This window comes from Rhinatrema bivittatum, chromosome 12 (genome assembly GCF_901001135.1).
Source record: "Rhinatrema bivittatum chromosome 12, aRhiBiv1.1, whole genome shotgun sequence".
Classification (NCBI taxonomy): domain Eukaryota; kingdom Metazoa; phylum Chordata; class Amphibia; order Gymnophiona; family Rhinatrematidae; genus Rhinatrema; species Rhinatrema bivittatum.
The window spans coordinates 57,775,461-57,793,776 of NC_042626.1; the positions used below are offsets into that span (position 1 = coordinate 57,775,461).

The following is an 18,316-nucleotide window of genomic DNA, read 5'->3' on the forward strand; positions in this document are numbered from 1 at the left end:
AAAGACAATGGATTGATTGAGATGGAACTCCTTGACCACCTTGGGAAGGAACTTCGGTGCTTATGCCAAACCACCTTATCATGACAAAATTTCATATAAGTGGGGTACGACACCAAAGCCTGAAGCTCACTGACCCTGTGCACTGAAATGACCTTCCAGGAGAGGTACTTCAGATCACAAAACTTTAGGGGCTCAAACGGAGGCTTCATGAGATGGGTCAGGAGCACGTTGAGGTCCCAAGACACTGCTGGGGGCCACGTTGGAGGCTTAAGCTGTAACAAGCCACACATGAACCGTCCTTTGAGTGGATGGACAGAAATAGAAGCGCCATCCACCCCCTGGTGATATGCCTCGATAGCACTTAAGTGAACTCTTACCAAAGTGGTTTTCAAGCCAGCCTCAGAAAGGTGCAACAGGTTGTCCAAAAGCCTTGGTGGGGAGCACGAGAATGGATCCAGACCATGCTTGTCACACCACACCAAGAACTTCTTCCACTTGAGGTTGTACAATCTCCTCGTGGAAGGTTTCCTGGACTCCAAGAGAACCCAAGACATGCCCTCTAAAAGACCCAGGGCCTGCACCGTCACCCGGTCAACATCCAACCCGTGAGGGCCAGGGCTTGGAGGTTGGGGTGGTGTAGCTTGGGTGGTCCTGAGTGTTCAGGTCTGGAGCAGTTCCCAGATGGATCGGAGAGCAGGAGGCCAGTTCCTGTAGAAGAGGGAACCAGATCTGGCGTGGCCAAAAAGGCACAACCAAGATCATGGTGCCTTGGTCCTGTTGAAGTTTCTAAAGTGTCTTCGAGATCAGTGGCAGGGGAGGATAAGTGTACAGCAGACTGACGCCCCAGTGATGTGGAAAGGCGTCCGACATTGATCCCCCTGCCTGGCAGTCCCCCTTCTTGTTCTCTGAGGAAGCAAACAGGTCTATGTCCGGGGTCCCCCATAGGTGGAAGATGCGGTCTGCAATCTCCTGCTTCAAGGACCATTCATGGGATTGGAAAGCCCAGCTCAACGAATCGGCTAAGATGTTGTCTGCCCCCAGGAGATATACAGCTCGGAGAAAGATGCCGTTCTGGAGATCCCAGGACCAAATCTGGACTGCCTCTGGCAGAGGAGGTATGATCCTGTCCCTCCTTGCTCGTTCAGGTACCACATCGCCACCTGATTGTCGATCTGAACCAGGACCACCTTGTTGGGTACGTGCTCCCTGAACGCCCTCAGGGCATAACGAATCGCCCGTAACTCCAGGAAGTTTATCTGGAAGTACCGTTCCAGCACTGACCAAAGGCTCTGAGTGTTTAGTCTTCTATCTATGACTAGATTGTAGCTGCAAATTACCCTAAAGTCAATTTAGCTGAATGACTGCTCAGTGACTTACAGATTCATTTATCTTCCTCTGAAACAACATCGTCCCTCTCCTTCACAAAATAACAGGCAGTCTCCCTTCCCTGAAGCCATGGCTGCAGAATAAACACTCACGCCAACCGGAAGCCAACCTTCCCTCCCGCCGGCCTGCACTCTTCCTTCCACCCTGCTTTCAGGCAGGCAGAACCTGAATCAGTGGAAGATTTAGGCCGCTATCGCAGTGCCCAAGTTTCTCCCCACCCCTGAGACTGCTTAGAATTTCAGCTGCTAAATTTAGCCGCTCAGTCCTAGTCGGTTTTCGGTTTTCATGGGGATGGTTCTAGCTGCCTTACACCGTTATTAGGCAGCTAGATCCCTTTGCACACCGACCCCTCTGTTACTATGGAGACATCTGTCTAGCACAGCAAGGTATGTAAAAACCTTCAGATAGCTTTAAGACAAAAAAAAATCAGCTCATTTCCTGGATATGAGTGACACGGTCATGCTCATGGCAATGCATTTTAGTCCAGGATGGGCAAATTCCTCTGGACAGGCAGAAGCTGTCTGTGCACACTGACTTTGTTCAGACTGCAAGCGGTGTGACCGGAGGTCAGAAACCCTTCACAGCCCACCATGCTCAGCATTTGTCAAAGGGGAAGTAATTGGTGCATTTTTTTGTGTGTTAACTCAAAGATATTGGCCTTTGGCTTCTCAGTGCAAAAATCTCTCTTGCCTTGTCAGTTTATCTCGGTGTCTCTCCTCCTCCTATGCTGCTCTTCCTCTCACTCTGAAACACATTCACTGGCTCACAACCCATCTCCTTTCCTCTTTTCAGTCACTCCCTCTCCTGTCCATCCATCTGTCTCTCTGCTTTGCGCATTCTCGCTTTTTGTCTGTCTCACTTGCATGGCCCTTCCTCGCTTTCTGTTTCCAATTCATGTCACTTTACTGGTGTTTGGAGAATTACTAAAGGTGTTACAACAATCTAGTAATAGCTTTATATATCTGTAAGGGAACCTTACAAAATATAAGCAGAAGACCGCCACGTCTCGGAGACTGCTGCTTGTTTCACACGGAGCATCCATGGCACTGTTTTCCTGAATCGTCCTATCCAACTTGCCAGTTTTCCTTAGGGTGCTTGTGGCTCCTATATTGGGTAAAGATGCCAAGAGAGCTATACTAATACTGTTTAAAAAACAAAAAAAACAAAACCTTAAAGAATAACAGATTCAATGACAGTTTATGGAAATGCAATATCCATTTCAGTTCAATTAGTACAGACACTCAAAACTGTACTTAGTCTCTCTATAGCTGCGTCTATCTATATATCTATCCATCTATATACAGCTAGAGAAATAGTGGCATTATGAATTAGGTATGAGGATGTGCCATGTATATGAATATTTGTATTCATGTGCTGTTATCTCTATTTATTTATTTATAAAATGTATATATCACCAATCAATTACTGGGTGCTTTACAATAAAAATATTTATAATTAATACAAAAATACAAAATAAAACATGGCAACACGCATTAAAGTCTGCTCCTATGTTTGTGTATTCATTTATAGGGGCTGGCTGGATATATTTGTGTGTGTAGTAAAGCTTCTGTGCATTATGTTAGCAAGTGTGCATATATTTGTGTAGCTGTATATAAAAGGTGCCCTGGTGCTATCAGCAGCCCCAGCTTGCTCCAGGTCATCAGGGACTCTTGTGCTTTTGTTGGACTTGCTGCCCCTAAGCATTCTGGGATCGAATGTAGTCCCGCATTCTGATGTAACAAAATAAAGAGCGCAAATTCAAGAATGCTTACAGATGGGACTGAAATGCCAGGCTTGCATGAAAATGTCCCTCAGGATCTGAGGTTCAGAGCTGTGGGAGTTGTTGATTTGTGTTTCTTGGGTGCTGCCTTGGTTTTTCATGACTCCCATTAGCTACTCTGCTGGATTTGCATAGGTCTGTTATCACAACTGCGTAGACATTTGGACCCTCTAACCTTCTGTTTTTCTTCCTTGGCGCTTTGTTTCAGGATGTAGCTGAGGAACATTGTTATTATCAGGGCAAAATCAGAGGAAACGCTGGGACTTTTGTGGCTCTTTCCACCTGCCATGGATTATAGTGAGTACTGCTGGAGTCTAGAATATAGGCAGATATCACGGATGGGCTCACACATGCAGGCACGAGCCTTGCAGGCTTATTATACATGGCAGGCATGCATGAAACTAGCATGCGCAGTACAGAGCAGGCATGTGATGTGATGGGGACACATAGCTGATGAGTGTGGTGCGCGGCATGTGTGCAGGCATGACAGCTATAGGCTCTCCTTCTTCTCCTCAGTGGCGCCTTCTCTGATGGAAACTACACATACGTCATGGAACCCCAGATTACAGAAAGCCAAGAGGTAAGGGTGGGTAGAGGCTGTGATGTTGACTCTCGCTACACATGCTGTTTTCTCTTAGGGATGTCCTGAGCCTAGGGCCCGGCAAAATCTTCTATTCCAGACCTCCTCCTCCAGGCCCTGCGTGGAAGAGCCTGAGGTCCGATCGTGCTGGGATCTCGTGCAGGCACAGACTCCTGCGTGACACTTTGGGCGGTCTGGATTATTATTGCAGGGGCTTTTGCGGCTGCGACTCAGTAAGTGACAGCCCTTGCTCTGGAGCTGCTTCTGAGCACAGGTTGGTCACGGCTGGTTTACCTGCCACGTCAGGCGGGGGATCCTCTCGGCAGAAGCCGAGGTGGCGGCTGCAGAAGTGGAAAGGTGTTTTCCAGGGCTGGTTCCTTTCCATGCGTTGCTATGGAGACCCAGGGAGGGAGATTCCTGACGTCGTTCCCCTACCCCTTCTCCCCCTCCCCCTCCCTTTTACACCGAAATGCAATTCTCAGTCCTTTCCCTGTGAAGCACTGGCATTGTGCCATATCTCCTTCTCCTCCTCCTCCCCCTTCCCTCTGCTGTCATTTTCTCTCTGTTTTCTGACTGGAGTAAGGGAAAGGGGGAGTTTGGAGATTAGTGCATCAGGCACCATGAGAAGACTGGAGGTCATCGGGAATAGATGAGTTAGGCCTGGTAATTCAGCTTGGACTTCAGTTCGGTTTATAGAAGGAAGGTGAGAGATCCCAGATCCATCTCTCTCGAGTTTTAAAAATTCTAATGTGGGTCATAATCTGTGGCAAAGCAAGCAGTATCTTTATCCCCAAACAAAGCACAATAACAACTAGAGTGCTCTTTTTGGCTGGCTAGGCTGGGAAAAATAGGGTGGGGGTTTTTTTTTTAACTCAAAATAATAGCCCAAACCATTCTGTAAATGAGTGCTTTGTTTTTTTCCCTCTGAGGTTCAAGTGGTCAGTGGTCGTGAGCGAGGCAGAGGGAGGCGGCAGGAAGATCTGGAGGGGGGGGCAGGACTACATTTCTAGGGAGGCTGGTATCACTTAAAAATGAGGAAGGAGTTCCTCACGACATGCCCAAGAGGATACTGACCAGTATCTTAGGTGGAGGCAGGATGAATGCTTTCAGCCAGGGCGGAAATGGGCTGCTGTAACTCCATAGCTTTAAGGGCCAAACGTTTAGCCTCTTCTGTCTTAGGCTTCGGGTGTCCTGTCTGTCTCTTTCCATGCTCCTGAATGTTACTGGAAATGAGGTTCAGGCTGGTCCTGCGTTGCGTCTTTCTTCATGGCCAGTTGGCTGTACAAAGATTTCCATTTTACAGTTCAGTGTTCCTTCAAAGCACAGGCGCCCATATTCTGCCCGGGGGGAGGGCCACGCCCCTGACACTGCTTTAAAATGAATGTGGAGGGGGAGCCAAGAAAGGTGGGACTTGGGGGACAAAGAGCTCCATATCCCTCTGGTCACTCCCCGGAAATATACAAGCAAGAGCTATGGTCAATGAAAGCGGCAGAGGAGGAGAAGAGTTGGAAGTGCTAATTTCTGACCTCTGCTGGAAATGTTTTCCATTGCTCTGAGAACTGCAGGTAGAGAACGGATGGAGATTGGGATGGGAACCATCTCATTTTTGGTCCATGAGTGGGGGGTTGGCTGCAGCGCCTGGAAGAGTTTCCTAGAAGAAGAAGGCTACATGAAGAATATGCCACCCAGTGGGCCCTGGCAGTTAGGGGGATGGGAAGAGCCCACCCCCTCACACTGTGATATCCTAACTGTTCTGGATGATTGGCAATTTTGTGTATTCTTATATATCGATATATATATATATTTTTTTTAATTGTTACCCGCCTTGTGCTCAAGAGGGAAATAACCGAACAGAGATGGCTTTTGTAAACCGAAGGGCCAAGTTTGGCTTCTTTCGAGGCAGAGGGTTGAAGCATTTGTCCTCTTTCTCCCTGCGGCCTGCTCATCCCTTTACCGGTGTGTGTCCCCCTCTGCAGGGCGCGTCATTGCTCTCTGATGGCAGAGAAAGAGAGGGAGACAGATGAGGCAGGCAACTGGATGTCAGCTTGATGCTGAGCCAGAGATATTGGGGTTAAAGGACTTGTATCTGCAAACCTAGCAGAAGATGACATGAGAGGATCTTCTCTAGCATGCTTTAGAGAGAGAGTGTGGGCAGATATACTGTATATATATATATATATATATATATGAAATCATTGCGATGCCGATGCTGGGTGTAGTTTTGAAATCCTAATCAAATAAATAAATAAAAGAGAAAGTTTTGTGTCAGGCTGATGGACTAGTGCTCGATGATGAGGTGAAGCCCAGCCTCTGATTTTGGGTTCAGGCTCCTGTTCTTTGCACTGGCATTCAGCAGCACCCCTGTAGGGTTGGGGGGGGGGGAGGGGCGAGATCGAGGAGGTCACTGGCTGTATTTCAGTTTTGTTTGTCTGTTTTTAGTGCTGGTTTCTTTTCCAGCTAGACCCACACCTTTGGGTGAATGGCAGCTCCTTTATTTAAGAAGTGTTAATATTGATAATGAAGGACTTGCACACTGGAAGGAAGGTGGAAACAGAGTGGACTTTGATTGCTATCAGAGTGGAATTAACCCCTGTGTTTTCTGATCACCTGCAGCAGGAGTCCCACCCTCACCTTATTCACAGGACTCCAGCTCTCCACTTTTCTCAGGGATGCACAGAACAAGGTAAGAGGGTGCTCTATCCCTTTCACTGATTACAGGCCAATGCAATGAAGTGCACGTAAAAATCGTACATCCAAATGGGGCAGCCGTTCTTTACCGCACGCACATTCACCTCCGTTGGGTGCCTGATGCAATAGGCAAATGAGCCGCCGGACTAAAAGGGCTGCGCTAGGGATAAATTGTGCGTCCCTAGCGTGCCCATGGCATCGAGCGCCCAGGAGACAGGGCTGTGCATGGGTTAGGAAAATGGATGCTCGTAAATTGAGCTTCCGTTTTTCCTAACCTGACCGACATCAAGACTTTTTTTTCCCATGTTGCTGCTTTCTGTGGTTCCTCCTACTTAGTATCGCAATGAGATTACGTCGGAGGAATCCCAGTTAAAGTAGTATTTTCTGCTTTTCTGTTCAGGGCTTGGGATGCCTCGAGACGTAAAGCCAGCTCCGGGGCTGGCGTTAATTTTTGAGGGTTAAAACGTGCACGTTGGGTGCATGGTGATTATTTACCTCGAGGGTACTAGCTAATAGCTTCAAAGGAAAATTGGTTCTTACCTGCTAATGTTCGTTCCTGTAGTATCACAGATCAGCCCAGACTTCTGGGTTTTGCCTCCCTGCCAGCAGATGGAGACAGAGAAAGTTTTACTGACACTGCCACTTAACAGGAGGTGCCACCTGCAGTACTTCAGTATTTATCTGTACCCAAGCCAAACAAAACAAATATCAAAAATTAATGAACCTTCCCTGAACGAGCAGTGGGAAGTGGAAAACAGGAACAGTTAACCTAGCCCACAACAATCCCTGTGTAGGACTTACAAAACCTGTGCCATTGTTCTGAGTAATTACAAAGAAAAGCAGATCAAGCGGACTCTCCAACTCTCCCTTTCCTCCAGTGGGTGGGACTCTGGACTGATCTGTGATACTATAGGAATGAAAATTAGCAGGTAAGAAACAATTTTCCTTTCCCTGTACATACCCAGATGAGTCCAGACTCCTGGGATATACCAAAGCTTCCCTAAATGGGGTGAGACTGCGAGAGTCCCACTCAAAGTACACACTCACCAAAGCCCATGGCCACAGGGACCTGGACATCCAATCTATATTGCCTGGCGAAAGTGTGCAATGATTTCCAATTAGCTGCCTTACAGATCTCCTGTGGCAAAACTTGCTGACACTCAGCCCAGGAGGTCACCTGGGAATGGGCAGAATGTGTCCTTAGCTCCTCCGGGACCAGGCAACTCTGACAAATATATGCAGAGCCAATCGCCTCTTTTAGCCATCTCGCAATCGTAGCTTTAGACGCTTTATGTCCCTTTTTTGCACCACTCCAAAGAACAAAAAGATGATCTGACAAACAGAAGCCGTTCGTGACCTTCAGGTAGCGAAGCAGTGCATACTTCACATCCAAAAAATGCAATTCTCTTGACTGAGGCGTCGAAGAATCCAATGTTGGAAAGGATGGGATCTCCACAGATTGATTTAAATAGAACGATGATACTACCTTCGGCAGAAAGGAAGGAATTGTTCTTAAGGAAACCCCCGAATCCCAAATTCTCAAAAAGAGCTCCCTACATGATAAGGCTTGAAGCTCCGTTGAGCTGAACAAATCACCATCAAGAAAACTACCTTCAACGTGAGATTTTTCATGGTCGCTCGCCTTATAGGCTCAAACAGGGCCGCACACATGCCCTTAAGGACTACGTTAAGGCTCCAAAAGGACACAGCTTCCGAACCAGAAGACACAAATACTTTGCTCCCCAGAGGAAATGGATCACATCCAGATGGGCAGCTAGAGAAGACCTTCGCACTTTACCTTGAAGACAGCCTAGGGCTGCCACCTGGACCCGGAGGGATTTAAAGGATAACCCTTTTGCCAAACCATTTTGCAGAAAGGGAAGAATCTGAACCACTGAGGCTCGCATAGGATCTACTCCTTGCTCCGTGCACTAGGATTCAAAGACTCTCCGGATCCTCACATATGCTAAGGAGGTAGAAGTCTTTCTAGACTTCTAGAGAATAGCAATGACTCTTTCCATGTAACCTTTTTTTTCTCAAACTCTGCCTCTCAAAAGCCAGGCCGCTAGACAAAAGTGATCTGCCTGATCCGAAAATATGGGTTCCTGACAAAGGAGATTCGATAGATAAGGTAATCTCAACGGAGCACCTACTGCTAGGTTGATTAAGTCTATGAACCACGGACCCCTCGACCTCTCTGGCGCCACGAGGATCATGTCGCCCGGATGCCCCTCTATGTATTGCAAGAACGTGCTCACCAGCGGCCAAGGTGGAAACACATAGAGCAGGATGTCCGACGGCCAAGGAAGCATCAGGGTATCCACTCCTTCTGCTTCTCGCTCTCTTCTTCGTCTGAAGAACCACAGGGCCTTGGCATTGCAATAAGTTGCCATTAGATCCATGCATGGTGAGCTCCACCTGCACCAGATTAGAGTCCATCTGTTGCCGGCTCAGAAAATCTGCTTGCACGTTGTCTGTGCCTGCTATATGAGAAGCCACTAATAATGATAGATGCTGCACTGCCCAGCTGATCAGATCCCGAGCTTCCTGATCCACCACTTGACTCTTGGTGCCACCATATCAATTTATGTATGCCACCGTCATTGCGTTGTCCGACAACACTCTTACCGGCTTTCCCCTCACCAGGGGAAGAAACTCCTGTAGGGACAAGCGTGCTGCTCTTGTCTATAGGTGACTGATGGACCATAGCCCCTCCTCCATCAACCATTGGCCCTGAATGGCCTGGTTCTGACACATGGCCCCCCAACCGGAGAAACTGGCGTTGGTGGTGACAATTGTCCAGACAGGGATTTCGAGGTTTACTCCTCGCCTCAACTTCTCCTGAAGTAGCCACCATGAGAGGCTGGCCCTGGCCATCTCCGTAAGCGGGAGAGGAAGATGAAACTGTTCTGAGAGCGGGACCCATCGGGATAGTAAAGCCGATTGTAGCGGTCTCATATGAACCCATATGAGACCACTACAATCGGCTTTGTAGCCGAGAACTTGTAAATAATCCCAGATCTTGGGCACCTGTTTCCTCAGCAAACCAAGAACTTATGATTGTAATTTGGAAATCCGCTCTTCGGTGAGAAAAACCTTCCATGCCTGGGTGTCGAAACGCACCCCCAGGAATTCCAAAATCTGAGAAAGGAAAAGATGGCTCTTGGACAGATTGACTATCCATCATAACTACCGCAAATGCCGGAGAACCAGGTCCACTGCCCACCAGCAAAGAGATTCTGACTTTGCCCGAATCAACCAGTCATCCAGATAGGGGTGAACCAAGACCCCGTCCTTCTGGAGAGCCGCAGCCACCATGACCATCACCTTGGTGAAAGTTCTGGGTGTTGTCACCAGACCGAAGCACAGAGCACAAAACTGAAAATGTTCCCCAAGAACATGGAATCTCAGGTATCTTTGATGGTCTGGCCTGATGCCTGTGTGTCAAATGTGCTTTGGACAAATCCAGCAACACCAGCTACTCCCCCTTGTGCACCAAGGCAACCACTAACCACGGAGTCTCCATTCAAAAATGAGGAACCTTTCGGGCTACGGTCACCTTCTTTAAGTTGAAAATTAGATGAAAGGTGCCCACTTTCTTGGGAACTATGAAATAAATGGAATAGCGGCCTGTCCCCTGCTCTTCCACTGGGACAGGAACAATGGCTTCCAGCCTGCAAAGGAGACAAATGGTTTCCTGGATTGCAAGCTTCCTTTCCTCGTAAGTGCACGGGGAGACCAGGAACAAGTATCTTAGTGGCTGAGCAAATTCTAAAGCGTAACTTTGTTTTATCACACTTAAGACCTACTGATCTGATGTAATTTTGGTCCGCGCCTCATAGAACAGAGTCAACCGGCCCCCTATGGCTGGCTCCGAAGAGTGAACCAGCCTGGCATCATTGGGCAGATTTGGAACCGCCTTGGGAAGAGGCATCTCTTCCCAGCCTCCTCTCTTGAAAGGACTGGTTCCAAGTCAGCTGCCTCCCGGAGGGCTGTCATTGGGAGTTTCCCAAAGCCCTGGTAGGTCGAAAACACCTATTTCCTCTCGAACGATAACAGGCTGGGAAGGAGCTTTTCCCCTTCAGTTTATCTTCAGGCAATTTGTGAACCTTGTTCTCCCCAAGAAGCTTAATCACCTCCTCCAAGTCCTGACTGGGGAGCAATTTCCCTTTGAAAAGTAAGGCTCCTAGCTGAGCCTTTCATGAGACATTGGCTGACCAATTCCTCAACCAGAGGAACCGGCGGGTCGAAACCGAAGAAGTTAGTGTCCTGGAGGAGGCATTAGCACCATAGACTACCGCGGCTTCCAGCCACTCCGCCTGTTGTGTTTCAGAATCAGACTAGGACTTGTCAGCTTGCAACCGCTGAACCCAGCACAAGCCCGCCTTCAACATGAAGCTGCTGCGCACAGCTGCTCGAATGTCAAGTGCAGACACCTTAAAAATCTTCTTGAGGTGTGCTTCCAACTTCCTATCCTGAAGGTCCTTCAGAGCCGTGAATCGGCCTCTGGAATAGTTGTCCTCTTGGTAACCGCTAAAACGAAAACATCCACTTTAGGAACTCTCAGAAGCTCCAGTGTATCCTCTGGCAAAGGATATAACTTGTCCATGGCCCTGCTGACCTTCAGGCCTATGTCGGGAGTATCCCACTCCTTAAACACCAATGGGCTAACCGAATGATGAAAAGGAAAAGATCTTGTTGGGCCCCAAAGACCAGTCATAACCGGGTCCACATCTTCCATAGCCAATTCCTCTTGCAGAACCTTTATACCAAGGGATCCAGCTCATCCTTGTGGAACAGCCGCATCACTTTGGGATCATCCCCTTCTACCACACAACCTTTGGACAGCGCCTGATCTGGTCCTGGTCTGTAAATACCGGCTCGGACCCAGGTGGGTCCAGTGCTCGTGGACCCTGTACATCCGAAACCTCGAAGGAGCTGTCCACGGCAGTAGATGGTGCCGAGGCCCCTGAGACCCGCCGGACCCTCGTAGCTCCGGCAGCCTGAGAGGTCCTGGCTGCCTTTGCTGGCCTAGAATGTACCACAGATCCCTGCATAGCTTTGGCTTTCCTGGCTTTATAAGCCTTTTGCAACAAAAGTACAAAATCAGAGAAGTCAGAAGAAGGATCCGAATCCCCTTGGGAGTCCTCATCTCCAGCAGCATGACTTTCCTCAGCTTCCCGACCTCCGCCGGAGGAGGGAAATCTCCCTCCCCCTCCATGGGCCACGAGGCAGCCGAGAAGGTGGACAAAATGGCTGCCGTTCTCGTGCTTAGTGGGAATGGGTCGTCCACTGGCTGCCTCACTGAAGAGAGCTTCCCAGGCTTGCGACGCCCAGCCAAAGTGGTCTTGTCCCTTCCTGATGCATTTTCTCCTCTGGAGAGACACCGGGAACCTCGGTTGTCATGGGAGAGATGTGCACGTTTCCACAGAGCTTGCAGCACAACCCGAGCAGCATAGCAACATGGCTCCGAGCTGGAGGAAAAGGAGATAAACGCTGAGCCTCCCGATCACCAGTGGGGAAGAACTGGGGTGGGGGGGAACGACTAGCAGTACCACAACCGCTCCTTCTGTTCTTCAGACTGCCTTCCTTAAATTTCATTCTTTTTTTTTTTTTTTAAACAAAACTTTAAGCAAATAAAGCATCAATGAAAAAGAGCACTTTCGCCACAGAAACTGGCAGCAGGCCCTGATCCTCCTTCAGGGTTTGAAACCTGGAACCTCCAGCTATCCACCCTGTCCGGTGCCAAGGTACCAAGCAACAAGGATCCCCAACCCCCTGCTCGTCTGCCTCACAAACTAGGGGGAATGGCTCCACCAGGACGTAACAACCCCTGGCAGGCTCGCTTAATTTTCTTCTTTCTCCTTTTGTTTTGAATCAGACTGCAGACCGCAGGTTTTGCACCTCCACCATCTGCTGGAGACAAGAGAAATACTGAGGGACTGCAGGTGGCACCTTCTATTAAGTGTCAGTAAAACTTTCTCTGTTTCCATCTGCTGGAGGGGAGGCAAAACCCAGGAGTCTGGACTGATCTGGGTACATACAGGGAACATTGCATTTACATATGATGAGTGCTATTAGCTTCGTGGTTGGTTTGAACGTGTGTTTTGGATGTGCTGATCCCCTTATTATATCAGGGGTTATGGATGCACATCCAAAATGCGTGTCCAACTGCGGGTTAACCTGTGCGCTAGCCTGAGCCTGCGATATTGCATTGGCTTGAAAGTGCACAAACCCAGAGAGATGTTTTGCTGAGAAACCCACTGTAAATACTGGGTATACGGGAAGAATATTAGCCATTTATCTGAAGGCTGGGCTGGCTGCTCTCCGAGGCTTCTCTAGTTCTGGTCTGCTTATTGGCTCTGGTTGGAGACAACAGGATCTCTTTTTCTCTGAATGCAACAAGGTTTTTATGTACTGTCACTCCTTCTCTGGTGCTTTATCCTTAACTATGGGTGCCAGGTGTCTGGGTTCGAGTCCAGACGGGGGGGTGGGGAGAATTATTTTCCAAGGCCCAGGGTGCAATCACTCACTGGCTTACTCGCTGCTCACACTCTAGGTAGAAAAAAATCTCACCCAGGGACAATGTTATCCAGGAAAGGAGCAAGGAAGTAAACTGAGTAGAATAGGCAGAAAATAATACTCAACCCAGTGTCCATCCGTTCAGCCCTGGCACTGGAATCAGCAGGAAAAATTAAAAAGGAGTCCAGAAGTGCTGTTCAACATAAATCCTTTACTGCAAATTAAAGAACCAAGTCCAGGTGAAACCCACAAAAATTGAGACTCAGCATACAGCAGATAACCAAAATAAAACATAGTTTCCTTGTGCATAGAGTGTCGTCCTACTCATGCTCCTACCTCTTGTACCTTCATTCTCAGTCAATACATGTTTGCCAGTGGGGCGAGACAGCTAGATTGGCTGATGCTGGAAAAACATCCCCAATCCAAAAATATCAAAAATGGGCTCCAAATTTCCCAAACCTTAAACTGTAAATCCAATTATCCACCATTAAGGCTCTTGATTCTTTTTTCAAAAGTCTCTCAATCTCTCTCCACTCTCGCTTGCCTGATCACTGGGGCAAAAAGATATCCAATCCCATTCCTCAGGGAGTCCAGGGGACAACCCTTCCTTCAGACCAAGAAGTCTAAAATCCCCAAAAGTCAAATACTTCTCCTTAGTTGACTCTGGATGAATCTAAAAAACTGCCCCTCCTCTTCTATCTCATCTCTGCTCTGACATCAAGGAGCGATCTCCAACTCTGAGATCCTAGGAGGGATCTCTGGCTCCTTTCTCCAACCAGTGTTAATCCTCTGACCACTGAACATGCTCCAAGGGATTTTATACCCACTTGAAGCCTATCCCCCCAAAAGGTGGGGTTTTGGCAATGGGAGGATTCAAAATTCAAGTTACTCCCACTGCCCATAGCTGAAAAAATCTGGGGATTATATTTAGTGACTGGCATAGCCCCTGTCACACTTGCTTCTCACTTACCCTGTTCTGGAAGCACATTTCTGCATGGGCAAGAGGAGAATTCAGCCCCCATAATACCTTCAGACCTATTGTACTACTATTAGATCAACATATAGCACACTCCAGGTACACATAAGAAATGGTTCTTGCTCTGTGGAGCTCACAATGTAGTCAAAGCACATAGACCAAACCAATGCATAAATACATTTCCTAAAACTTATTACAGTGAACATGGCTACAAGTCAGGAGGCTAAGATCTGGAAAAGCCACGTGATCATGGCCAGAGAAGGGTGCATGATGCATTAAGGCAACAGAGAAGCAAGATGGAAAGCCCTGAGCTGTATTGGGTGGAGCACGGAGATGTCCTGCAAGGGACTACCCTCTCCTTTGCATACTAAGCTGATTCATGTTTTCTTTGATGCCAGGATGTCTGTTTTATGGGATGGACCAAAACACTTCCAGTATACCAAAACTACGAAGAAAGAGACAGGTGGGCATCCCTTTCTCTCTAAGTGAAGTGGGTATGTGAAAGGGTACATATGCAAAGGAAGAAACCACTCTTTTTGACTGCACAAATGTTTGGCAAGTTGCTTGGATGCTGACGTTTTAAGCATTTTCTTAAAACAGTGAATGGCCTACAGAGGCCCGATTTATTGAAAAATGTATATCGCGCATCATCCAGAGCCTCTGAGCAGGTGTGGTGAATATCACGATGTAATGAAGGCTCCCTCTTTCCTTCCTCTCCTTTTAGAAGAGTAGAATTTTGTGGGGGCTTGGATTTTTGATGCTGAAGTGGGTCTTTTATTTTTGTTTGTTTTTGGAAAGATTGAGCTAATGTGTCGCTGACTTGGGCTTTCTCCTGTGTATTCCCTTCTAGGTTCAGCGCGTCCAGCACACCGTCCAGACCGAAATGAAATACATTGAGTTAATAGTGGTCAACGATCATCATCTGGTGAGTCTAGAGGCCTTGGGTGCTTGCTATGTTTCTGTGAAACGTTTTAGCACATGTTAAGTTGCAGATAGCTGCTCCTCGCAGGCCTAGGAAAATGCGCCTGGAACATCTTCTGTTCTTTCCTTCCATAGTTTAAACAGCTCCGCCAGTCTGTCATACTCACCAGCAACTTTGCCAAATCAGTGGTCAACCTTGCTGACACAGTAAGTACTAGTGGGAGGACCTCTTGCCGCAAGGGTGAGTTTGCTGGCCATAGCCCATTATAGGGCACAGAACGCTGCACTCTAGCACGTCACTGCCTGGGGGGGGCCGGGGGCTGGAAGGAGCGCTGGGAATAGCAGAACTTCTCAAGAAAATCCTCCATAATCCCCCTTCCCTTCCTCCCTTGCAGATATACAGGGAGCAGCTGAATACCAGGATAGTGCTGGTTGCCATGGAAACATGGGCCTCAGCTGACAGGATCCAAACGGAGGAAGATCCGCTGCTGATGCTGAGCGAGTTCAGGAAGTACCGGAGGGAGTCGCTGCAGGAAGCGAGTGATGCCGTCCACCTCTTCTCGTGAGTTCAGGAATGTTTTTAGTGACCTCATCCATCTCCCTCCCCAGTGCCTTCTGACCGAAATGCATTTTGGGCAGCAGCTATGAGGTCCCCTTCACGGAATTCCTACAGAGCCTTTGGCTGGGCAGGAAGAGCCAATAGTTCCCCTCATGGATCCAGTGTAGCATTTCCTTAAAGTGTCTTTGCCCTTTTTATTTTTTCTCCCCAGTGGCCGAACGTTTCAGAGCAGCCGTAGCGGGGCGGCCTACTTCGGGGGCGTTTGCTCGCCAGCAAGAGGAGTAGGCATCAATGAGGTTCGTGCTCATGGCAGTGATACAGGATCAGAAAATGGGATCTGCCCCTTTAAGTGATGTGCTTCTCGGTGTAGTAGCAGAACAGAAAGAAAGGCCCATTGTCTTGGCAGGCGATCCAGGGGACAGAAACTGCAAGAAGGCAAGAGCTGGACCAGGCGCACGAGAACAGGACAGCACAGAGTCTACGGGGCAGGGCTAGCTTTTAGAGGCAAAGTACAGAAAACCAGACACATAGGGAGCAAGGTGAGGGTCGGTATGCATTTGTGTAATAAAGTAAGCAGTCCATACAATGTTCTGAGAGTTTTTATACTCCAAATTCCTCCCTTTAAATCTGTAAGTGCAGCACAACCTTAGCTGCTGATTCCATATAAAATCTCAGAAGCTAAGCAGGATCCATTTTGGTTAGCACGTGCCATCTAGATGGAGACCTCCAGACAGAACTGAAGACTGTGGGAGATACCACTACTTTTCTATAGCGCTGCTAGATATACATAGCACAGTACAAATGCTCGTTAAGAGGCAGTCCCTGCTTTATAGAGCTTCCAATCTAATCAAAACAGACAGACAGCCACATCGGACAAGAGATTTGGGGAGTTTCACTTATAAAGAAAATCAATGAGGCTGTGATCAGGAAAAACAGGGGTTACGTTTTAAAAGCAGCCTCAAAAATGTGGATTTTAGACTGGACTTGATACAGCCAGAGAGGGAACACCAGCTCAGGAAGTCTGTTTCAAGTGAACGGCGCAGCATGGTGAAAACTGCGGCATCAGTTGGCAGTGGAGAAAGGGCACAGATAAACATGACTTACCCAAAGAGCCAAGTTCACAAGGAGGGGGTGTAGGGAAAAGATAAGGACGGTAAGGAGCTGCAGAATGAATAAACTTGAAAAGGAGTAAGAGAAGCTTGAACTGTATGCAGAAGTGGATAAGGAGTCAATATAGTAGGCCGAGGGGAATTCTGTGGTACTGTGGAGCGCAGAATTTGCACAGAATTCCCCTCCTGAACAGTTGCGCAGAAATTCCATTTTCTGTGCAGAGTTGGCAGAGCCTGACCTGCTCGCAGGAAAGATGAAGCAGGCCCCGGTGTGCCACAAGTGAAGGCCGTCCCGCTTGCGGCAGAGAAGGAGCAGGCCCCGGCATACCACAAGCAGAGCCTGTCTTGCTCGCGGTGAAGCTGAAGAAAGCCTAGGCGTGCCACGAGCGGAGACTGTCCCGCTCACGGCGAAGATGGAGCAGGCCCCGGTGTGCTGCGAGCAGAAGCCGTCCCGCTCGCGGCAAAGATGGAGCGGCCCTGGTGAGAGTGAGTGTGTGTGTTTGTAAGACTGTGAGCCTGGGGGAGTGAGAGAGAGAGCATGTGTGAGCGTTTGGGTGCCAGAGAGAGGAACCTATGTGAGGAGATTGTGAAGGAGTGTGTATGTGTGTATATGCACTCCATGAAGTTAGCATGTGGCACATTTAAAACTAATTGCAGAAAGTCTTTGTCACAATTAAACTCTGGAATTTGTTGCCAAGGGATGTGATTAGTGCAGTTAGTGTAACTGGGTTTAAAAAAGGATTGGATAAGTTCTTGGAGGAGAAGTCCATTACCTGCTATTAATTAAGTTGATTTAGAAAATAGCCACTGCTATTACTTAGCAACAGTAACATGGGATAGACTTAGTTTTTGGGTACTTGCCAGGTTCTTATGGCCTGGATTGGCCACTGTTGGAGACAGGATGCTGGGCTTGATGGACCCTTTGTCTGACCCAGTATGACATGTTCTTAGATTGGGAGCTGGTGTGTGAGAAAAAGGGATTGTATGTGAGAGTGCTTGCTTGTGAGAGAGGAAGCTTGTGTGAAGGTGTGTGTGTGTGTGTGAGAGAGAGGGAGTCTATGTGTATTGGGAGTATGAGTGAGAGAGGGAGCCAGTGTGCAGGAGTGTGAGAGACATAAGAAGCCTGTATGAGGGTGTGTGAGAGAGAAAGGGAGCCTGTGTGGGTATGTGTGCAAGTGAGAAAAGGAGCCTGTATGAGAGTGTGTGTGTGTGTGTGTGTGTGAGAGAGGGAGACCATATGAGGGTATGTGTGTGTGCGAGAGAGGAAGCCTGTATGAAAGGATGTATGTGTGCAAGAGAGAAAGAAGGAGCCTGTACGAGGGTGTGTGTATGTGCACTAGAGAAAGGGAGCCTGTGTGTGTGTGTGAGAGAGAGAGAGAGGGACAGAGGGGAGCCTATATGAGAGGCAGTATTGAGAGAGGGGCCAAACTCTGGGAATGTAGATAGAGTGGAAGGGGTTGAGCCTAGAGGGGGAGGGGAGAGATAGTGGCAGGTGGAGGAGTTGGGGCTTGAGAGGAGAGCAAAGTGAAAGGAGACTGGCCGAGGGGAGTAGGGAGAGAGAGTGGAAGAGACGCTCTTACAGTGAACTTCTAGGGAAATTCTGCTCAAAATATTTAAAACTCTGCATCTTTAAGTAATAACTTTTTTTCTGTATTACATTTTAAAGTAATTACTTAAAGTCTGTCATGTACATTGTGTTATTTTGACCAATATAAAGTCTGCAGGATTTTAAGATTGTGTGCGCAGATTTCCCTCAGAGGTAATATAGGGACGTGAGAAGAGGGATCACATGGTG

The 18,316-nt window shown here is 48.2% G+C and overlaps 1 protein-coding gene across 5 annotated transcripts in view; it reads left to right on the plus strand.

The window, feature by feature from the left end:
* ADAM11 (ADAM metallopeptidase domain 11) overlaps window positions 1-18,316 on the plus strand; it is an 85,406-nt gene that overhangs the window by 20,177 nt on the left and 46,913 nt on the right. For 4 of the 5 annotated variants that reach the window (XM_029572917.1, XM_029572920.1, XM_029572921.1 and 1 more), the window contains exons 5-12: window positions 3,375-3,463; window positions 3,683-3,746; window positions 6,360-6,429; window positions 14,331-14,395; window positions 14,783-14,857; window positions 14,989-15,060; window positions 15,249-15,415; window positions 15,624-15,708. In XM_029572917.1, coding sequence (XP_029428777.1) covers window positions 3,375-3,463; window positions 3,683-3,746; window positions 6,360-6,429; window positions 14,331-14,395; window positions 14,783-14,857; window positions 14,989-15,060; window positions 15,249-15,415; window positions 15,624-15,708 — 687 coding nt within the window. The remainder of the gene's footprint in view (window positions 1-3,374; window positions 3,464-3,682; window positions 3,747-6,359; window positions 6,430-14,330; window positions 14,396-14,782; window positions 14,858-14,988; window positions 15,061-15,248; window positions 15,416-15,623; window positions 15,709-18,316) is intronic. The other variant, XM_029572918.1, reaches the window with a different exon arrangement.